At 38.9% G+C, this 22,847-nt stretch overlaps 1 protein-coding gene across 1 annotated transcript; it reads right to left on the bottom strand.

Moving 5' to 3' along the window:
- Nucleotides 1-820: 820 nt before the first annotated feature.
- Nucleotides 821-17,591, bottom strand: LOC134660263 (U1 small nuclear ribonucleoprotein 70 kDa). Its single transcript, XM_063516007.1, has 10 exons — nucleotides 17,279-17,591; nucleotides 15,953-16,135; nucleotides 15,539-15,601; nucleotides 14,394-14,475; nucleotides 9,973-10,074; nucleotides 7,885-8,007; nucleotides 6,578-6,689; nucleotides 5,594-5,726; nucleotides 2,857-2,923; nucleotides 821-966 (listed from the first exon to the last, which is right to left on the bottom strand). Exons 1-10 carry the CDS (start codon nucleotides 17,420-17,422, stop codon nucleotides 851-853), a joined length of 1,125 nt encoding a protein of 374 aa, XP_063372077.1. The 5' UTR covers nucleotides 17,423-17,591; the 3' UTR covers nucleotides 821-850.
- Between the last annotated feature and the right edge of the window lie 5,256 nt (nucleotides 17,592-22,847).

The following is a 22,847-nucleotide window of genomic DNA, read 5'->3' as shown; positions in this document are numbered from 1 at the left end:
ATTGCAGGTCGCACGCTCTTACCGCTAGGCCACCAGCGCTTTTTTAACTCCTTTACCAAGTAATGTCAATAAATCTTCAAAATAGTGTCCAAAAAGTGTAGTGAAACGCTCAAAACACGCGCGCTATATAAAATACGACTATAATGACTATAAGAGCCATTTCTATTTTTCGTACATTTTTTTCTCAGAGCTAGATTTGGATCTTAGAATCGTCAGCGCATTGTCACACACACAAAAATATCTGAGCATGCACTCTAATGCCTTGTCAAACGTGTTCAGATATTTGTGAGCACCCTGGCCGCTCCGATGTATCTGATGGCGACTGTACGCAGAATATGAGATGACAATACTATTAGTTTTTCGCTTCGCATTAACTATTAACCTTTTCGACGCCGTCTCAAACTGAAATTGAACTTTATGCATATGCACGTAGGTCTATGTTGCTCTGTAGTCTGTGACGGATTAATCCGTCGTTGGCGTCGAAAAGGTTAACTATTAACAATTGTCACCTAGGCCCCTAATATAAGTGCAAATAATTCTAAAACTGTTTATACGACAACGGTTTCACTCACTTGAATTTTTAGTCGCTATTGGCGACATGTTTCGGGCCCTTCGGGGGTCCTTCCTCAGGCTCGAGTGCTCGCGGCGACTGCAACTCGTGCACTGATCGCGCCGTCCGCCTCGTCGCTCGTGGCCAATAGCGACTACAAATTCAAGTGAGTGAAACCGTTGTCGTATAAACAGTTTAAAATATGTCTCACGAAAGTTTCATATCGATAATTCTAAGACCCCCAAAAAAGGCAGTTTTGAGAGAAAAATTGCACAAAAAATATGTAAACAGCCCGCTTGCTCAATAATTATAATCGTCCCCGTTGGCCTCTTCCGGGTTATATTTATTTTCGTCGTCATCGGCCGGTTCCTGTTTGATCTGAACGTCCATGGCGGGCAACGTGAACTCGGGGTAGTCTGGAAATAAAACATTACAGCTATGAGATTACAAACTAAACGATACCACAATAATCTTTACAGTACATATGGGGCTACTTTTCCGCACTAGTGCGTAAAATAGCACTTTTCGTGCGATGTCGAAACTTTAAAGTGCCATATGTACTGTAAAACGTTGTTCGATACACGTGCGAATAGGTAATTCGCAACTCGTGTCGATTTAAAACACTCCCTTTGGTCGTGTTTTAATTTATCGCCACTCGTTTCGAATTTCCTCTTTTTCGCACTTGTATCGAAAATAACTATTTTCTACTCCAGCACTTAAATGTGTCAATTAAATGACTGACAGTGATATCTAAAGCAATGTCATTTGAATGATTTGTCTATAGGCTCATAAGATGACTGCTAGCAGTCATCTTATGAGTATAATACAACTGCTTTATTTTTTTTAAAGATACAAGTTCCGATCATCTTGATTGAAAGAGGTATGTTTTCATTTACAATAATAACTCTTTTTTTTTTTTAAATAATAACTCTTTTTTTTTTAAATAATAACTCTTTTTTTTTTTAATATTAACTCTTTTTTTTAATAATAACTCGACTACGTCTCGTTTTGTAACTTCGACCCTTGAATTTTAAGAACCCTTATTATATCACTGTTGCATAAACTACTAATTAAGACGACTGGTCTGGCCTAGTGGGTAGTGATCTTGCCTGTTAAGCCGCGGTCCTGGGTTCGAATCCTGGTAAGGGCATTTATATGGTGTGATTAACACAGATATTTGTTCCTGAGTCTTAGGTGTTTTCTATGTATTTGTATATTATATATATCGTTGTCTGAGTACCCACTCTACTCTCTACTAATATTATAAATGCGAAAGTGTGTCTGTCTGTCTGTCTGTTACCTCTTCACGCTTAAACCGCTGAACCGATTTAGTTGAAATATGGTATGAAGATAATTTGAGTCCCGGGGAAAGACATAGAATACTTTTTATCTCAGAACTCACCCGAAAAGGGGGGTGGAAATTTGTATGGGCAATCAATAACCGCTGAACCGATTTAGTTGAAATTTGGTATGGAGATAGTTTGAGTCCCAGGGAAGGGACATAGGGTAGTTTTTATCCCAAAAATCTCCCTTTAAGGGGGTGAAAAGGGGGGTGGAAGTTTGTATGGGGGATATAATTAAAAAGCAGATTGGGTAAAAATAAGCTACCCAAATTAATAACTCCACGCAGACGAAGTCGCGGGCAAAAGCTAGTAGAAAAATATAAGTAAAGAAAGAGTGGTAACTCCATACATCACTTCTTACCAAAACCATAGAGAAATATAGTAAGACAAGAGTGCTCACTCCATACATCAGTTCAGACTATTAATTTCAGTGTGTACATCTAGCATCGAGTAGCGGAACTATCAGTACTGCTACTTGACAATAGATGTAGCACCGACCGGAAAGTCTTATCTCAACAGCATAAGACTTTCCGGTCGGTGCTGCATCTATTGTCAAGTAGCAGTACTGATAGTTCCGCTACTCGATGCTAGATGCTAATAGTCTTTTTGGTACTAAAACTGATGTATGGAGTGAGCACTCTATGTATTTTTTTCTCTATGCCAAAACCACAGAATAAACAATAGTACTAAGTACAGAAGACTCACTCTCTAACAAAACGCGTCTGTTACGATCAGCACAGATATGGCCGCTAGGTGGCGACAGCGCCACGCGCGGCTTATGGCTAGCCACCAAAATTGGGGCGGAATGGATGTACTTTTAGCTACCTGATTGTAGCAAAGCGACGAAATCGCGGAGTGAGCCACGCCTGCCAAAACGCGAGTTATTTCGTAGTCGACATCTAGCGATAATTAGTGGAACTACCTATATATTCTTTAGCGAATACAGTAACATGTCAGACTCACCGGTATGCGGCTCTTGTTTGACCTTGATTTCGTCAACACGCAGCTTGGGCTCCTTGCGGTCGCGATCCTGAAATAAATAAATAAAATAAAAAATAAGTTATTAACAAAAATTTCATTTTTGGTACAAGCTTTTATCGCTGACTGCACTTTTCTTACGACAGACAACTAATACTCATCGAGACAATTCTAAAAACCCCAAACACAATTAGGTTGCGTTGTTTCATCACAGAGTTCCTATGGCCACCTCATGTCTCCATCATCAGATCAGCTCGATGGTACCATAATATTGCATTGTCACCCGACTTACATGTGTATGCAAAGTTTCAGCTCAATCGGAAACCGGGAAGTGGATCAAATTTAACTTGCAAGATTTGATTACAGACAGACAGACAACGGGACAGGTGAAACTAAATAAAAGCTTGTAAAATAAATATAAAGGTTGCCTGGAAGAGATCGTTTTTTAGAGATAAGACCGCCTGTTTAACGCGTCTATTACGACAGATATGACCGCAAGGTGGCGCAAGCGCGAGCAGGCGTCCGTTCCGTAGCGGTGCGCGGCAACCACTATGGCTAGACACCAACATTGGTGTGGGCCGCATGTACTTGTAGCGACGCGACGAAATCGCGGAGTGAGCCACGCCTGGCCACGTAGCCAACATGCCAATCGCTTACGCTCCGTAGCGATCGAAACGCAACTGTCACTGTCGCACTAATATGAAAGAGCGATAGAGAGACACAAAGCGTTTCGTTGTCGAAGCGATAGCGATTGTCAGCTTGGCTAGGCCGGCTGATATAGGTGACATTATTATTAATAGGACATTTTTCACACAAATTGACCAGCCCCCACGGTAAGCTCAAGAAAGCTTGTGTTGTGGGTACTCAGGCAACGATATATACAGGGTGGCGCATTTAGATCGGTCAGTATGGGAAAATCTGAAACTATAAGACACACGACGATCTCTTCTTAGGAACCATGTCATCGATTTTAGTAACAAGAAAAACTGCATTCATACATTTAAATTTTTTTTATGTAAAATGTATTGAAAAAAATGGTGGCCATTTCGAAAACATACTAAAATAAATTAAAGGATATGAAAACAATGCATTTTATTCATTTCAGGCATCATGTTTCATAGTAACATTTACTGCTTAAGACCAACACAATCGATATCTAAATAGAAATAATTTTAGATTTTTTTTTTTCAAAACGTCCGGGTTCGATTCCCGAGCTGAGTACACATTTTTTTTAAATGTATGAATGCAGTTTTTCTTGTTACTAAAATCGATGACATGGTTCCTAAGAAGAGATCGTCGTATGTCTTATAGTTTCAGATTTTCCCATACTGACCGATCTGAATGCGCCACCCTGTATAATATACAAATACTTAAATACATAGAAAACAACCATGACTCAGGAACAAATATCTGTGCTCATCACACAAATATATACCCTTACCGGGATTTGAACCCAGGACCGCGGCTTCACAGGCAGGGTCACTACCCACTACCCACTAGGCCAGACTGGTCGTCAACATTATTAAGATTTTTATATTGATGGAAGTTCATTCAAAGTTGCAACGTGTATGTCTGCCCCATAGATTAGGAATCCTCTAGACGGAGTTTAGAGAAATTATGTCATGAGACGAGGAGAAATATGTGACGAGGCGAGCGAGTCCCGTGCCGTGATTGGTCCGTTCAAAGACACGGACGTCACACAAAGACACTTTGACTCGAAAATGGAGTAATAATAATAACATCCTCTCTCTGCGGCCCTGACCACCGGCAGCTTGGGCCTTGCCCCGCTGCTGGCGGCACCCTAGGTTAGGATTTTTTATAATGTGTTTATAATATTTTTTATATTGTTTTTGTAAGTGTTTTTATGTCTTAATTTTATATACATATTGTAAAAAAACCTAACTTAAGACCTTAAGCCTAATGTGAGCCTATATACGTCCCACTGCTGGGCACAGGTTAGTCCCACGCTAGCCCAATGCGGATTGGGGACTTCACATACACCTTTGAATTTCTTCGCAGATGTATGCAGGTTTCCTCGCGATGTTTTCCTTCACCGAAAAGCTAGTGGTAAATATCAAATGGTATTTCGTACATAAGTTCCGAAAAACTCATTGGTACGAGCCAGGATTTGAAGCCGCGACCTCCAGATTGAAAGTCGGACGTCATATCCACTCGGCCACCACCGCTTCGAAAATGGAGTAAAACTACAGTATATTTACGATATTGACGACAGTTATATTGACGACCGGTCTGGCCTAGTGGGTAGTGACCCTGCCTGCTAAGCCGATGGTCCTGGGTTCGAATCCCGGTAAGGGCATTTATTCGTGTGATGAACACTAATATTTGTTCCGGAGTCATGGATGTTTTCTATGTATATAAGTATGTATTTATCTATATAAGTATGTATATCGTCGCCTAGCACCCATAGTACAAGCTTTGCTTAGTTTGGGGCTAGGTTGATCTGTGTAAGATGTCCCCCAATTTTTTTTTTTTTATTAAAAATGGGCTTACTCATGGCCACAGACTAGCCGGGGCGAAGACGTGGCCTACGATGGAGCGAGCCTGCCCAGAAGGTGCCTGTTCACCCTTGATTTGAAGGTTGCCGGGTTATATGAGCTCGGCTGATGCTCGGGTTATTTATTTATTTATTTGTGGCAGAGGGGGTAGCGCTACTATGCTCAGTCTGGAGGATGTCTTGTCTGTGGTCTGCCCTGTGACATACCTTGTCCTTGTCCCTGCGCGGGCGCTTGCGGTCTCGGTCCCGGTCCCGGTCGGCGCGCGCGTCGCGGTCTCGATGCTTTTCCTTGTCCTTGTCGCGCCGCCGGGAGCGGGAGCGGGAGCGGCGCCGCCGCCGGCTGTGTGACACCACCGGTTATGTTACATGTTACACAAAAAAAACCGGCCAAGTGCGAGTCGGACTCGCGCACGGAGGGTTCCGCACCATCAACAAAAAATAGAGCAAAACAAGCAAATTAACGGTCACCCATCCAAGTACTGACCCCGCCCGACGTTGCTTAACTTCGGTCAAAAATCACGTTCGTTGTATGGGAGCCCCACTTAAATCTTTATTTTATTCTGTTTTTAGTATTTGTTGTTATAGCGGCAACAGAAATACATCATCTGTGAAAATTTCAACTGTCTAGCTATCACGGTTCGTGAGATACAGCCTGGTGACAGACGGACGGACGGACGGACAGCGGAGTCTTAGTAATAGGGTCCCGTTTTTACCCTTTGGGTACGGAACTCTAATTAAAAATTACCAAATATGAGTGACTACTCTACAATTAGATTTTTATAGATACTAAAAAAATTACATTTCTATTGACCATATTACCCAATGCCATTCATAAACGCGCTACATACCTCAATTAGCTAATAATCGTTCGTCCTTATCTGTCATTTTGACTTATGTATTTGTAAGAAAGGGATAAAACCTTAGAAGGTATTAGGATCCTATAGAAGTGGTATACGCGTGCCTCCGTGAGGGACAAAATTGTTGTGTCTTCTTTCAGTATCAATATTGATACTTCATGCATCTAAAGGCCAGAGCAGACCTACGGCGTGTGCGTAAAATGTTGCAGTCGCGCAGGCGTGCACGCACACGTCACGCAAGCAGTGTGCCGTCTCTCATAAGGATCTGTATATTACAACGCACACTCATGCAGTGTGCACAGGCCTAGGGTTGACATGATAAAAAGATGGTTACCTCTCAGCTGGCTCGTCGTCCCTCGTCCTGTCTCTTTCCTTCTCGCGGCGGCGAGAGCGAGACGCACTGCGCCGGCGCGGCGAGCGCGAGCGGCTGCGGCGACGCCCGCCACCTTTATAATCATTAAGATATTAGCATTATTTTATTAAAATATACATGGCAATCGTTTTCAATGTTTTCGAGGTCATGAAACATACATTGGGTTGTAGATCTGATGCTTAATTTAAATTTTTAACAAGCAAAAACGTCTGCGAACGATGCTATTAAGCTTAGAATAAATTGAAAAGTGGAAAAATTACTGTCTTGGGTGAGACTTGAACTCACGGCCTCTGCATGGATCGATACTCCAGCGCTCTGCCATCTGAGCCACCAAGACCTCATCCATAGCCAGCAAATCTTTCCACTATATGGGTCAAGGGGACCCGAGCGACATCTACCGTAAGAGCGTTACACTTATTTTTTTAGTTCAAGTCTCACCCAAGACAGTAGTTTTCCGCTTTTAAATTAGATCCGATGCTTGTTGTAAAATACGGCTACCGTTACTCGGCCCACCAACGGAACAGAAACTAACGTTTACGATAATTCATTATATCCCTAAGCGCCACTTGCACCATCCCACTAATCCGGGGTTAACCGGTTAACTCAGTGTCTAATTGTACTGGTAACCATGGTAACTCGAGAGTTAACCGGTTAACCCCGGGTTTAGTAAATGGTGCAAGTGGCCCTTAATCACGTTACGATTTATCGCCCGAATAAACTTGATTGTGTTAGTACCAAATTATTAAAGGGATAAGTTCGCCTTTCTACTGCATATCTTGTGCCATAAATTTGTGTTTTGTATAATAAAGGTTCCGTCACACGGGCGTTTTCCGGGCGGGGCGTGAGCGAGGCGCGCCGCTTTTAGATATAAAACGCTCACGCCCCGCCCGGAAAACGCGCCTGTGTGACGAAACCTTAACGCGTCGAACCGTGAATATGTTGAATGTGACGGACTACCGTCTAGGCTAACTTTGCACCAATTTGAACAGAACAAAGTGAGGGAATGGCAGTATAAACTATAAACTTCATATTTTCATAGAAATTTAACACTTTGTCAATGCAAATGCCATGGAGGCTTAGGGCTCATTTAGACGGCGCACAAACTTGTATACGATTTTAGTTACATTGCGAACCATGGAGGTTACATCAATTCGACCGACCGATCAAATGACGCAATGTAATGACACTCGCATAGTCGCATGCGACATCTCGCACCGTCTAAATGAGCCCTTAGCTTAGCTTGATCCGACTCTAGCATGTGTACTTACGCGGCTCGTCTCTCTCTCTCTGCTCGCGGCTGTAGCGTTCTCTTTCTCGCTCGTTGTCCTCGCGGCCCGAGTGTTTGATGTTCACGTCGGCGCCTCCACGCCGGGTGCCGCCCAGTCCGCCGCCTGACAAACAAAACCAGGTGAGTTAGAAAATAGGGAGTATTACCACAAAACAGATACAGTACAGAAGTCAATCACATGTATGTACTTCACTTTTCAGGGTTGTCAACTATGACTTATGCACAAAAAACTATCGCGGTAGTGGCACTCGTATCTAGCTAATAGTGGCCGGGGCGGGGTGCTTACCTACCTACCTATCTAACTGTCTGTTTAACGTTATAACGAACCATCGAAATACAAGCAGATACCAACTTAGCTCTCGTAAACCACTGGTAGTTTAAAAACGACAATTCACCTACAAAGCTACAAAGCTATAATAATAGGGTATTTTTGACCACTAGTCAAAACAGTTTCATTTTGCGAACAGTTAAAACGATTAGGTACCCACTATTAATTGATTGAATGTTGAATTTAAACAACCGTCCACTGAACAGTTATAATAACTTTTTTTGTTTCTCCATTATTGCACAAAAAAGTTCACAGACGCGTGCCGCGCGCCTCAAGCGGATGGCACTCGCGCTCGAACTGGTCCCAACCGGTCCGAGATATAGTGTCCGTGAGCAGTGTCTATGTGTGCGTTGCTCGAGCGCACTTTGTATGTAGATTGATTTCTGTACTGTATCTGTTTTGTGGTATTACCACAGTACACTAAGAACACCACACACATTGACTATACACACATTGACGCACACGTTCAAGCCGGCAGCGGCACATTTCTATGAAGATTCACTACTGTTATTGTACTGTGGTATTACTGCAATGTTTTGCCGCCAGAGTGCAGCACTAGTGACTTAAGTATACCAGAATTATATATACTGTACCTTAAACTGTTTTTTGACAAGTTTTCACAGACAATCAAATATGACATTGATACATCAAGGCGGTTTGTTTACAAAGGGCCTATGGGGAAACGCGAAATTGAAACTAAGCTATCTGCCTCTTTATCGCTCGAATATGCAAGAGTGATAGAGAGGTTAGATAACAAAATTTCGACCCTCTCGTTTGCGGTAGAGCGTTAGATTGTGACTTATTGTGGGAGTGGCGCCCCCTACGCAGACTTTCGCGTAATATTCCCTATTACCCTTTGACCGCTTAATGTAAGCTTGTCATTAGGTGCGCTGTATGCTATTTGCCACCGAAATTCTTGTGAGTTGGTATAAAACAAAATTGCTGAGCCTCCTCAGCAGCCAGCCCTTGACTGGCGCTACATTTGGTAGTGATAACTGACCGAGGTTGGTGGTAGAGAATGCCTAAGTCCGCCATTTGTATTTTATTTGCTATATCGTGCAATAAAGTTTAAAATAAATAAAAATAATTTTCTCAAAAATGGACGGCAAAGTCGACGTTGCCGGTTAAAAAATAGGTCGCGAAGTGCGTAGTTTATGGTCATTCGAAAAATTAAAAAGTTAAAAACATTGCAGTCTCGATTTCGGGACTGCAATGTCGCATACAAATTCCATTATTTAAGGAGTTCCAAACTTTTTAAAACTTCAAATGGCCATATCAAATGAAGGCATAGGTCCCTTAAACAGCCAAACAGATGATCAGTACTTATTATTATAAAGCCTATAACAGACTATCGCACCGCACCGCACCGCGACCTTGGAGCGTCGCACCCATAAGTGAGAGCGAGAAACAGATATCTCTTTCTATTTCTATAGTTTGGCGTATTTTCAGCAGAAAAATACACTTCTTTTTTTTTTAAAGGCGGCAAGCTAATTTTTTTAATGGTTGTACTTTTTTCTGTGAAAACTAATGGAAAATTAGAACGTTGCTTCTGTAAGTTCTGTAAAATATTTCTATTTCTTGCACCATTTTTGAGAAAAGCACTATATATGACTCGGCTGGAAGGCTACTTGCTGGCTTCGGATTCAATTAAACGGACTCCCAAGGTCGTCCGTTTAAAACGAATCCTCAGCCTGCAAGTAGCTACTTCCGAACCTCGACAATAATGTACTAATAACTCACCGAGCCTCCTCGGCAGCCACCCCTTGACGGTCCGCGCCCGCTCCACGTCGACCAGCACCCGTTTCCCGTCGATTTTCTTGCCGTCCGCGTGTTTGTACGCCGCTGTGGGTGTTAGGCGGGTTAGACGGGCCTTAGGAGACTGACCGTGACGGCCCAACGGTATTTCACCTTGTCCGAATTTCGATACCATAAAGGAATACTAATAACGCTTTCCACGAAGAAATTAGCTTAGCTATAATAGTTGTACAGGGTCATACCGTCAGCAAAACTATTATAGCTAAGCTAATAGCTTTGCTGACTGTACGAAATTCCTCGTTGAAAGCGCCCTTTCTTTCATCACCCCGCTCTGATGAGTGACGTAATTCAAGGTAATGTTTTACCTACCCACTATCCACGGAATGGTCTAGACGGAACGTCCAGGGGCCTTACCAAGATGTCCTTATTGCGAATTTGATTAGGACCTAAACTGAATCACTAAAGGACAGAGCTATGCTACTTATATAGCTCCATCCTTTAGCGATTCAGTTTAGGTCCTAAACAGAATCGCAATAAGGACATCATGGTAAGGCCCCAGTTCTAATGTAAGTACCTTGCCACAGTATGTCGCCGCCTATACATTTTGCGTTACTTTAAGCGTTTTAATATTCCTTTTGTCTTGCCTAATATGAAGATTATAAATTATAATCTTTTTCCCTTGTGTATATAATATATCGTCGTTAAGCTCTTTAGAATTCGTAGAACTTAAAAAAACACGCGGAAGTCTTAGTCGAAGAATAAGAGTAAGTTCTTTTTTTTTACATTAGTGCCACCCACCCTTATTAAGAAAGCTAAGTGTCCAAAATACAACTTTTATGTGCTTTGTCAGTCAGTTAGTAGTTCAAAATTTAGACAAGGTCAAACTAACCATACTGGTGTTGGAAAGACGATGTTTTCATACAAATAATGTATGAAAGTTTACGTCTAGTCGTCACAAATCAGTCATACAATAGTGTTATTTTTTACATGGACTCTAATTCATACAAAAGATAATAGTTATACAATTTTAAATGTATTGAATTTATGAGAATAGGAACAGTCCATATAAAATTGCATTTTCACTGCTACTGTAAGATTTTTCAGTAATTTTGAAAAAAAGGAATTCACAGTGAAAATAATAACACTTAAAACGATAACAACAGTCAGTTTACCTTTCAGTTGAATCATTATTTTCGACACAAGTTGAAAATAATGATAATGATTAGAGTAAGAAATAATGACATCAATTTAATTACATACAATCGAGAATAATGATAGTAATAAGTCATTCATATTTAAAAACAATATCACATACTATTAAAGTTGAAAATAATGATCATTATTTTCAACTTTAATGACATTACCTGTAAACATAGACATAAATAGAAATCATACCTACTGTCGTACCTACCCATGACCAAGCCGAGAGACGCCAGAACGAAATCGTCAATTTAAAAAAGTACAAATTGTTTTATACCCACCATCCGTTTGAAACTTACCGGAATTTTACGTTTTACCATTTTATCCAAACCCCGAGGCATGAGGGGCCGCAACTCTCGATAAGAAATGAGGTTTGTTACACCATTTGTATTCTACACACATTTATCTTATTATCAATCGATTTAATATCAGATTTTCTATTTGTTTTGGCATTCAAAAGATACATTTCTTGACGTTATGAGCCCACCTGTGCCTCTGCTTTAGCGGCACACATTTATTGTGTATCTTGTATGTGTACATGTATGTTGTGTACACAAACATCGAACCTTTGGAATAATTTATGAGAATTATGGAAGCTTTAAAAAAATCACGATCACATTTTTAGTACATACAATTGTATCATCCTATAATTGTTGTATGTGAATGTAATTTTCGTGATTATTACAATCCTTAGAATAGGGGCAAAATTTTCCTATACAGTTGTCGAGTACTTTTACTATTACATTAATAAGGGCAGACGATATTGGTATGCTTTGTCATTTTAATACTTTATTACATACAGATATCTGCTATGTTGTATTTTTGAGATAATGGTGGATCAAGAACACGACAATAGTTTTGTATACATATGTTTTAGACTATGGTTCATATTGTTTATATAGACCAAAATACGTCAAATTCCTACCTCGTCGAAAATGGCGGCGCCCGCTCACGCCCCGAGCCGCAACTTACGCATTTTTCCACTTACACTTTTACTTACTCTTTTACGTAACTTTTACCGACGCGAAGATACCTTTACCTGGTGCTCTTTAGAGCCAACTAGTGCTTGCTTACACCCCAACTATTAGGCGAGAGAGAGTGTGCAGTGAAATCACTATGCTTGTCAAATATATTTTTATTATCATTTTTCTTGAATTATCATTATTTGGTCATTTATATTAATTATTTTTGTAATAATAGTTGAACACATCATGTATTTGAAAACTTAGCTGTTTTCACAGCTGTACCTAATGTTTTATATTTTTACGACAGCATTGTTTAGGTTATAGATAATGTTAGTTCTCTATTACTCTTGCCTCTTAAAAGCAATGCTATCTTGTTTCCTAAAGAGTGAAGATTTAACACATCAATACAATTCGGTATATTGTTGATAAGGAAAATACATATGAACGTAACATTCAAGCCATTCCATTAGGTATTTTGTAGGTATAAAATAATATTATAGTAAGTGCAAAATTAAGTTAGTTTTTTGTCTTATCTACAGGAAACTAAGAAAATGTTGTGTCATCTCTCCGCCTAAACAGTTTGAATATAAGCAGCTTCATCAACGAATTCGGTCTACTATAATTAAAATGGTTTGGTTGGGTTTTCAATAAATATTTGTATGTTGGCATCTTACCACATACAAACCTATTATATGGCCGGTTACTCGAGTGGGGTCTTAACGGCTGGGTCTGTGATATAAAATAGAAAATGCCTTGTTAATCATGTACTCAATTATCTAAGTTCCGTGGGGACCTTTCTGCGGGGGTCTTAAAAAAATAATATATATTAATAATTTCATTGACAATGAGATAAATAAAGCACGAACTTTTAAACTTTTGAGGCCACAAACTCTAGTTTATACAATTTTATATGTAAAATTGCGTAGTAGCCATTTTTTTTAAATCGGAACTTAAAAGAGTAAATTATCAAAAAACAAGTTGTTATTTGTATAATTGTATTCATAACCAATCTGGACCATCCTACATCCTATAACTTTCTTTAAACATGTAGTCTGCTGACAAAGTAACTTTTTGTATATTCGCGGACAAAACAAACGAATATACTTCTAAAATAATGAAAACGGATGTACTTGTACTATCATACAATCATGTAGATATAGTACAATTAGTAGCATTTGTTACATTTACAAAAGGATAAAATCATGCCATTCTTTTCATTAAGAAATGTTAAGCTGTGTCTCATAGATTTTTATTTTATAACATCTCTTTGGAATTCACCCCGCAAAAAGGCCAATAACTTTCCAAATCATTATTTTCGCAAAATAATGACACTCTTTAATGAAGAGTTCAGATCATATTCATAAATGTGTCATCATTATACTTTACTTTACAACCACCCATAACGAAGGGAGAAATAATGATAGACTATGATATTGCCAAGGGAAAAATAATGATAAATAAATTCATAGATAATACGTCGATATTTCAAAGAAGTACCCGAAAGTAAATAATGTAAAATAAACGTCATACACATGTATGAACATGACATAATTATGTTAATACAACTCAGGAATATGTATGGTTCGTGACTATTAACTTTTTTCAGACACACAATTAATCATATAATATGCTTCATGACAGTTTTAACTATAATACACCCACTGCTTGGTACAGCATGTTTTTTTATCTTACAGAAAAAGTTCATTTTATTTATGTTACCTATCTAAAGCTTATCAGAAGACTCAGACTTATTTTTAATTCGGCTTTACCTCTATTATAGGAATAGAATAGAATAGAAATTATTTTATTCATGAGCACAAACACAAAATATAAAATTATACATAACAGACACAAAAGAATAAAGTGCCACGAAATGGTCTCACAGCATGTTGCTGGCGATAGGAAAGGTTAACTAAGGCTAAGATGAGAAGATTTACTATGTTGATGGCTTGCTACAATTGTCCCTTACAATGTCACGTAGCGGATCCTTATTCCACTACCATTGCAGCCTAATTATGATGACCATTACTCCAAAAACCCAAGTTTAACCGAGCATCTACTACCCCGACTAGACAGTGTGTTCAAATCAATTAGTGCACCAGACCATGCGCTTACCGAGGAATAGAAGCCTATGGAGCCTATCCTCAGCATAGAGCGACCAACTGAAGAGAACCGAGCAGTGAGATTGGATCGGTCACGAACCATACATCCTGTATACATGCGCGCACGCATAGGACTCACAGTGCATGTCTCGTTCATGCTCGTACTCGATGAACGCATAGCCGCGCGGCTTGCCGTCCTCCTTGTTGTACACCATGTATATCTGTAATAAGATAAATAAATTAAAGTTTTTACGAAAAAAAGATCACTCACTTTAGTTTGATTTTATATTTGCGGCTTAGAAAGTTGTATTTTATAATTGTAGATGTGTTTTTTTTTTTGCTGTATGTAAATTCCATGTTGACGTGTAAAAGTGCCCTTGTGGCCTATTTGCTGAATAAATGTTGATGTTTGATGTTTGATGTTTGACTCAACTGATCAGTGATCATCGTAAAAGTTTGTGAGCAGGTTTGGTAGTTGGGCTTTTTTTTTGTTGTCCCCTACACTTATTTTTCAAATTTGGGATTTTTTAGAAAAAAGTGTCCCAAGGTTTTTATTTCCATTCCGTCACCATTTTTCATAGACTTTGTATGGCGGTCGCGTAATGGAAAGATCGAAAAATGTATGGAAATTTTGGGACACTATTTTTCTCCTATTAGGATAGAAAGAGCTCGTGATTCTGAGTAGAAATAACATAAACAATCCCAAATTTGAAAAAAAAAAGTGTAGGGGACAACAAAAAAAAAAAGGCCAGTTACATAAAGTCTATTTTTTTATTCGGTAGACTGAAATGACAGTTAATAGTATGAACATGAAATGTCATTCCATACTATTAACTGTCATTTCAGTCTACCGAATAAAAAAATAGACTTTAGAATTTTTGTTTCTTTAGCTTTTCGTTTTTTGAAAAATGTTTGAAAAATGGTAGAAATTGGCATAAAGGACTTTAGTGCCTGTACGGTCTTTGGCACTTAATAGGAAATATTACGCGAAACTCTGCGTAGCAGGCGCCACTACCACAATTACTTAAAATCTGAGGGTCTACCGTAAACAAGAGAGTACAAATTTTGTTTTCTAGCCTCAAGAGTGATAGACTCTTGCATATTCGAGCGATAAAGAGGCAGATAGCTGAGTTTCGATTTTCGCGTTTCCCGGTAGGCCCTTTGTAAACAAACTGCCTTGATGTATCATTGTAATTTGTTATTGTCTGTGAAAACTTGTCATCCTTATTTTGTGTGACAATGGTGCTTGGAACTTGGAACTCATCAATCTACTAGAATGTTTACCTTTTTAATGGCTCCATAGCCTTCAAATTCTCTCCTCAGTTTGGATTCTGATGTGTCATAGTTCTGTAATAAAAAGAAATTGTGGTTATATTTGTTTTGACTTAAGGGCTCTATCTATATTTATTGCTGAAGAATTTGCTGCTAATCCCAGATTTGTCCTAGTTTCAACCTGTCTAGTAAGTATTCAGTAGTATATTTTTTTAATTTATTATTTACCTATCTGGGAAATTTGGACTTTTTGTCGAGTTTTGGCCAAATATTTTTTTAAAGCTGACAATACCTTCACAAAAAAGAGCATACATTTTTTTAATCTTCAATGGCTTTTTAAGAAATTATCTAGATATAATTCTCTTAGATCCAGGGTCTGCAATCTGCATAGTAGCTTTGTATAATGTGGAAAAGACTTCAACTTACAATTCTGGCCACAAACAGTGTCTTGAAAGGGTCAGCGGTGGCCCTGGCGTTCGCCGCCGGGTCCCACAGTGCAATCTCTTGTTCCAACTTATATGCTGTCTGCTCCGCGCGCTCGCGGCGGCGACGCTCCGCGCGCTCCTCTCTTGTTTCCACGCGGGTGGGCGGAGGTGTTTCTGATGGGTGCTGAAATGTAGGTTTTATAATATATTCATAAAAATAATAAACGGACTCTATGTGTTGGATATATATCCCCACATACGCCTTATAAATGACCGGGCTCGAAGAACCTGAGTTTTAAAACATCCGTTTTAAAGCTCTCTCAACACATAATAATAATTAATGACACTAATAGGAGGAATGTTTCAGACTAATGTAGTTTATTTTATATGGAAATATTCTACAATTACAAAATTCAAATACAAGAAATACCAATTGTACAAAGACAAAAAAGCGATTTCTTTTTATAATTATTTCAGGTACGAATATAACAAATGTAGAAAGCAGGGATCGGAAACCGGTATTTTTTGGTATGGGAACGAAAACGGTATTTTTTCGTTATTTGCTAATTATTTAATTTCTAATGGGCAATCTAATAATACAAAGTCGCTACCTAAAAACACAACTGAGTCCTACATTTCGAGTATAAAATAATTCGAGATACTTGGTTATTTCGAAGTTTTTGCAAAAAAGCAGGTCCGTGGTAAAAAAGGCTATTACTTGGGTAAGCAACATGCATGCAGAAGAGCTGTGTAGAGGACAAGATTATTTGGTGTAGGTTTTATTAAAGTCCACTTAACCTTAAAAAAAACTAGACTAAAAAAAACATATTACTAATGATGGGTCCCATTACTGAGTCTATGATTTCTAGAGATTGACAGGTGTAAAAATCATTAATTTAATATTTGTTTTTACTAGACAAAGTCCACTGTATCAGGGCTAGTAAATAAAATAAATCATATATGGTATTTAGAAAGTACAAGATAGCCTTCATATATATTATTGACTGAAAGCTTTGTTCTTTATCTGCAATGCAGTGAAAGTTAATTTCAAGAGATCAATTAAGTCAACATCAATTATACCAGAAACTTCATTCATGCTAAAATTATGTATGCAATTTCATGGTCTTTCAACCATGCGAAATTCGTATTCTCAAATAACGGGAAACAAAGAGAAACTAAGAAAATGTGTAATGAAAAATAAACTAATATAAACTTGAAGATTGCCCTCCATATTCACACAATCGTCTTCAATGCCTTGCCTGGCCACATAATTACCTAATCTCATCATACATTCTTCGCATAATAGATGAATAAGTTAAAAACTAACCTCAAAGATGTTGAGGAACGCACCGACGCCATCGTAGCCTTTTTGTTTTTTCTCATGCGGGAGCTTCGCTGCAGGCGGCAAATAAGGGATAGGATCCCTCGCCGCAAACAGGGCAAGCAAATTAGGAGGTAAAAACTGCGTCATGGCTCCAACCTAATGCTTAGCGTTAGCACATAGTCCACAATGAAAATACACTTAATTTACTAAATTCTACACGGTGATGCTTGCTAGCTCAAACCATGACGTGATCAATTATAGGCTACTTGCACTAGCTTGATTTAACGACACTTTTAAATTAATCACACCGAGCAACGCATTGAATAGCAATTCCCTAGATCTATGGCAATTCCGCAATTTTCATGCAGCGGCCGCCATGACAGAAAACGCTCGAGCTAGCTGGCATTTTTTTTTTGCTATTTTTGGGTTGCGTTTTGTTATTGCATATGGTTTTTGCTTTATGCGCATCAGAAGAAAAAAAAATATAGTCCGGCAAACCAATGAGTCAATATAGGAGTAAGATTTTAAATTTTGTATGGTAAAATCGACCAACCGCGTCTACTGTTGGTGTTTCTGCCGTCTTTTCCACTGACAAAATTGATTATAATTAAAAATAAGTAGTAGATTGTTTCACAAGGGAGCAAAATGACATATTTACGGCGAGAGCGTACATTGAATCCTGAACGAAGCGAAGGATTCTATAATAGAATCCCGAGCGTAGCGGCTCTTCGTCAATAGACGCAGTTTCGTAGTAAATGTATAGATGGCGAATTATTGCGTTTCGATTCGTTTCGCCTTGGCGAGCCTAGCTAGCTAGAGTCAGACCAAGAAAAGTCTGCAGCGGATTTGACAGCCCTCGCAGTGCCAGTGTTATTTTAAACGTCAAACTACTATGAAATTATGACGTGTAAATAACACTTGCACTGCGTGGGCTATCACATCCGCTGCAGACTTTTCTTGGTTTGACTCTAGCTAGTTGACGCTAGAGCCTAGTCTGTTCGGAAAGAGAAGAGTCGTGGAATGTATTGGGCCCCATACATTCCACGATTCTTCTCTTTCCGCACAGACTCTAGCTTTTCGTCTGTGAAGAACGCACTTGGAACATATGTGATATGCGACTCGTGTAAATATCAATTTAGGGCACAAGATGGCAGAACCTACAACGCGCATGGGAGCGTGCCTGCACTGTAGGGGGCAGCAAGCAGCACCTGCTTTGACGTGTGAAGTGTCAATATAGGTCACAAGATGGCAGAACCTCCAACGTGCACGGTCCATAATAAGGTCCTTTTGGATTTGCGTAACCAAATGGAATAAAAATACTTATACACAACGTAATTTTATTATGTCTTATGATAGTTATGTTAAACAATACTTATATAACTAGTAGGTAAAAGAGTAATTCATATTACAATAACCCAAACAAATAAAGTTTTTGGCGAAGGTGTTCGAAAATATCTGAACACGCACTCTAACGCCTTGACGAGAACGCCTAGAGCCGTGTTCAGATATTTATGAACACCTTGGCAGCTCCGATATATCTGATGGCGACGCGGTTACCACTTTTGGTCCACGCTGTGTGAGAAACATTACAGGAACGTTGATCACCTTTAAAAAAAACTTAACTTACATATGTACAGTCAGCAGCAATAGTTGCTAAGCGGGCGAGGTGTTCAAAATGATCTTGACGCGACTTATAAGAGCGCGTCAAGATAATTTTGAACACCTCGCCCGCTTAGAAACTTCTGCTGCTCACTGTACATACTTCATTAATAGGTAAATTGAAGGATAAAATCACTTCCGACTCAACCTTTCTCGGACATACTCTGGCTTCCAGAATGTTTCATTATTGACCGAGCGAGACCCAAGGTCTTCATTTTAGCTCGGGCAAAAATGCTTTCATATAACCACCAAAGTTTTTTTGTTGGTTCATGTTTTGAAATATTTTCAAAATGGCGGAACCACACAGTATTCAGCTCACAGAGCCACTTAAATACACAAAATTAAATGCTTTGACATAACAATAACACTTAGATATTATAATTTTATGAAACAAAGTAAAAATTAAAGATTCTTTAGACACTTTTTAGCATGTTATTTATACATATAAATCATATAATGTAGTATTGGTAGTACAGTCATCTGCAAATTCTGCAATAATATGTTACTCTTCGAAGGCCGCAAAAATATGTGACACGCTCTTGTGGTTCTACAAGATCGTGCCCAGGGTTCGAAATTATCCAGATAATTAGTCTTTGATAATTATCGGATAATTATCCGAGGTATGGATGGTGCTATATTTATTTTCTTTGAATTCTGGGGCGTTTTTTTATTTTTCAGGTTTAAATTTTAATTCGATAATTACCAGGCATAAAAATCATGATAATTATCAATATAACTATTATTAATAATTATCCTTTCGAACCCTGATCGTGACATATATTTTTGCGGCCTTGGCTGTGTAAAATATTTTTGCAGGTGACTGTACTGGTAAAAAAATAACAATTGCAACATTATACAAGAAAGAGTGGCGGTCAAAAATTAGAAATGAAATTGTCTCATTTTAAATCCGAACAAAACGAAAGCAACCCTGTTCAATTTAATATGATCCAAATTTAGTTGGAGTAAGTTTGTACTATACTTCGTTTTTTTAGCATTAGAAATAAGGTAAACAATCTTGATGTGTCTTTTAATTTAAAAACACATTTTAAAAATAAGTTACAGCAAATATGTAACAATTATGAATCTAATACGATCATTTATATTCTTCTGCTTTCATAAGTAATAGTTACTGATTTTTAAAAAGCGTTTTTCAATTAAAAGACATGTCAAGATCACTTCAAAGAGTATTAAATCACTACGTTTTAAGAGTCGGCACTCTCGAACAAGCCTTAAACCGAATTAAGAACGTACATTGTGCCAACACACCAAATACATGTCAATACTGCCAACACAAAAAAAAACAACGCTAGGGCTCGACACTTCCGGTACCTACTGTTTATCGATATCGATAAATGTGCGATACGTGCTGTTGTACTGTACTACTGTAAAAGTAAATATTGAAAATCAGGTGGATTAAGAAAATAAATGCAAAATATAAAAATAATTTTATTTTACATAATAAAGATAAGATACAGATAGTTTTATATTTACGTAGGCATATTACAATACGCTTATGAACGTAACTAAAGCTACAATCTACTTTTAGAGCACTCCTGCAAACACTGAGTCTTGCCTGTGAAGGCTGTGAACTCCAACTTCCCACAAAGGGAAAAAGCTGTCAGGCTCATTCACTTGTAGATATTCAGAGGTTGGAGTTTCATTCAGCCTTTGTATAGGTAAATATTCCAAATCCTCATTACCTGTTACCTTTACCCATAGTCGATATCTGAAATAAAGGGATTATCGATAAGTTGTTCGCACACTATTCGTGTCTTAGGTTACCTAGTTTTTACAAGAAGAATGTTTTCGTTTCAATCAAGGATGGTAAACGATAAAAACTACTCCAAACTAATTAAATTAGTATCTGGGAACGACTCAAAATGAAAATATCGCACAAAAACATCAGTTTACCGACCTGTTCGAATCAAGAGGAAATCTTGCTAAAAATATATCAGAAGTAAGTTTCCTTACACGCCTGACCCCACAAACTTCACATTTTCTTAAAGATTTGCCCCCCATTTAAATAAAAGCTAAAGTTATTTGGTCTAAACACAAAATTAACACGTAACATAACCGCTTTCACCACAATTTAGAATGACGGTAGACGTTTTACCGATCATACCAACCTAAAGAAAAGTAGGTATAATACGTCTATGTTTGAAAGCAAGTATGGTATGTGTTACCAAAATGCAACAGCAGTCATTTTAATTCGATAAGATTATTTACTATGCCTCAACGTTGGTAACAAGTACGTTCCTAAGTTATCATAGTATGGGGTGTCGATGGGCTGGATCACTTACCTTCTTTCAAGTTCTTTCTAATGCTAAAAAAACGAACTATAGTATTAATTAGGGTCATACACGTCTTATTGTATGGCTAACTCGTTCGCATCTTTCCTGTAGACACCGCAAAGTTAACAGAATCTTACACTGTAGTTTTACAGGCGGGATACATCTTTTCAGTACCGGAGACAGCCGTGGCTCACTCCGCGATTTCGTCGCGTCCCTACAAGTACATGCGGCCCACACCAATGTTGGTGTCTAGCCATAGTTGTTGCTCGCGCTTGCGCCACCTAGCGGTCATATCTGTCGTAATAGACGCGTTTTGTTAGAGAGTGAATCTTCTGTACCAAGAACTATTATTTATTCAGTACCGGAGACTAAAATAAGAAATCGTTCGGTCGTTAGCTTCTATTGTATTGTCCACAGAAGAGACCTTTTCGTAAACTGTGTCAACCCATTAAACTCTCGCTTTTTGTACACATATTTAATTACACAAACGGGTCTACCGCGATATAGTTACATTGTTTCAGCTGGTTCAACTCAGCTGAAACGTCGGAATTTAAGGTAAAAACCAGGGATGTTGCGAACATCCGCATCCGCAACTGCGGAACTTCCGCATTATTTTCAACATCCGCATCCGCATCCGCATAAAATCGATGCGGAGCTTATGCGGATGCGGATGTCGAACAAGTCGGTACAGGAACGTCTTAGCGGCGGCGTAAGTGCTAGGTAATTTCGTCATTACCTATAACGAAATCGTCTAGATCCAGAAAAGTCGGCCAAGTTACTGTTTAGTAAGTATAAATAACGCATCTATATTCTTGCTCAAATACTAAACATTTCGTTTTTTTTTTAATAAAAAAATACTAGAAATGTAATATTTGACGTTTCCTAAGTACCTAATCTTGACATTCGCATCCGCATCCGCGGATGTGTGTCATTAAATATCCGCATCCGCGGATGTCAAAAAATCTGCACCCGCAACATCCCTGGTAAAAACTATGAAACTATATCGCGGTAGACCCGTTTGTGTAATTAAAAATGTGACCCAGTAGCACAGAATAAGTAATAGTATTATCATACAGAACGGCCACGCACCGCCCCGCCCCGACTCGCATTACCTCGCCCGCGACAGGCCGCGACATGAATGTGTGCGTAAGTCGCTCTACTGAGAGCATGTCAGAAGTCCGTCAGATACACAATGACGCGTGTATAGTACAGACGTGCCGCGCACACATATAAACGCAAATCATTTTTAGGGTTCCGTACCCAAAGGGTAAAAACGGGACCCTATTACTAAGACTCCGCTGTCCGTCCACTCGTCTGTCACCAGGCTGTATCTCACGAACCGTGATAGCTAGACAGTTGAAATTTTCACAGATGATGTATTTCTGTTGCCGCTATAACAACAAATACTAAAAACAGAATAAAATAAAGATTTAAGTGGGGCTCCCATACAACAAACGTGATTTTTGACCGAAGTTAAGCAACGTCGGGCGGGGTCAGTACTTGGATGGGTGACCGTTTTTTTGCTTGTTTTCTTGTTGATGGTGCGGAACCCTCCGTGCGCGAGTCCGACTCGCACTTGGCCGGTTTTTTTTGATGTATGGCGTGTCCGCCCTGTGCCAGTA

The sequence above is a fragment of the Cydia amplana genome, chromosome 26 (assembly GCF_948474715.1).
Source record: "Cydia amplana chromosome 26, ilCydAmpl1.1, whole genome shotgun sequence".
Classification (NCBI taxonomy): domain Eukaryota; kingdom Metazoa; phylum Arthropoda; class Insecta; order Lepidoptera; family Tortricidae; genus Cydia; species Cydia amplana.
The sequence above is the reverse complement of the archived record's forward strand: the minus strand, read 5'-3'. Positions and strand labels throughout refer to the sequence as shown.

Coding starts and splice junctions, on each gene's coding strand:
- LOC134660263 (XM_063516007.1), bottom strand. CDS start 17,422: ATGACGCAGTTTTTACCTCCTAATTTGCTTGCCCTGTTTGCGGCGAGG. Junction 2,924..5,593: donor CGCGCAGGGACAAGGACAAG/GTATGTCACAGG, acceptor TATTTATTTCAG/GATCGCGACCGCAAGGAGCC. Junction 967..2,856: donor CAAACAAGAGCCGCATACCG/GTGAGTCTGACA, acceptor TTTTATTTCCAG/ACTACCCCGAGTTCACGTTG.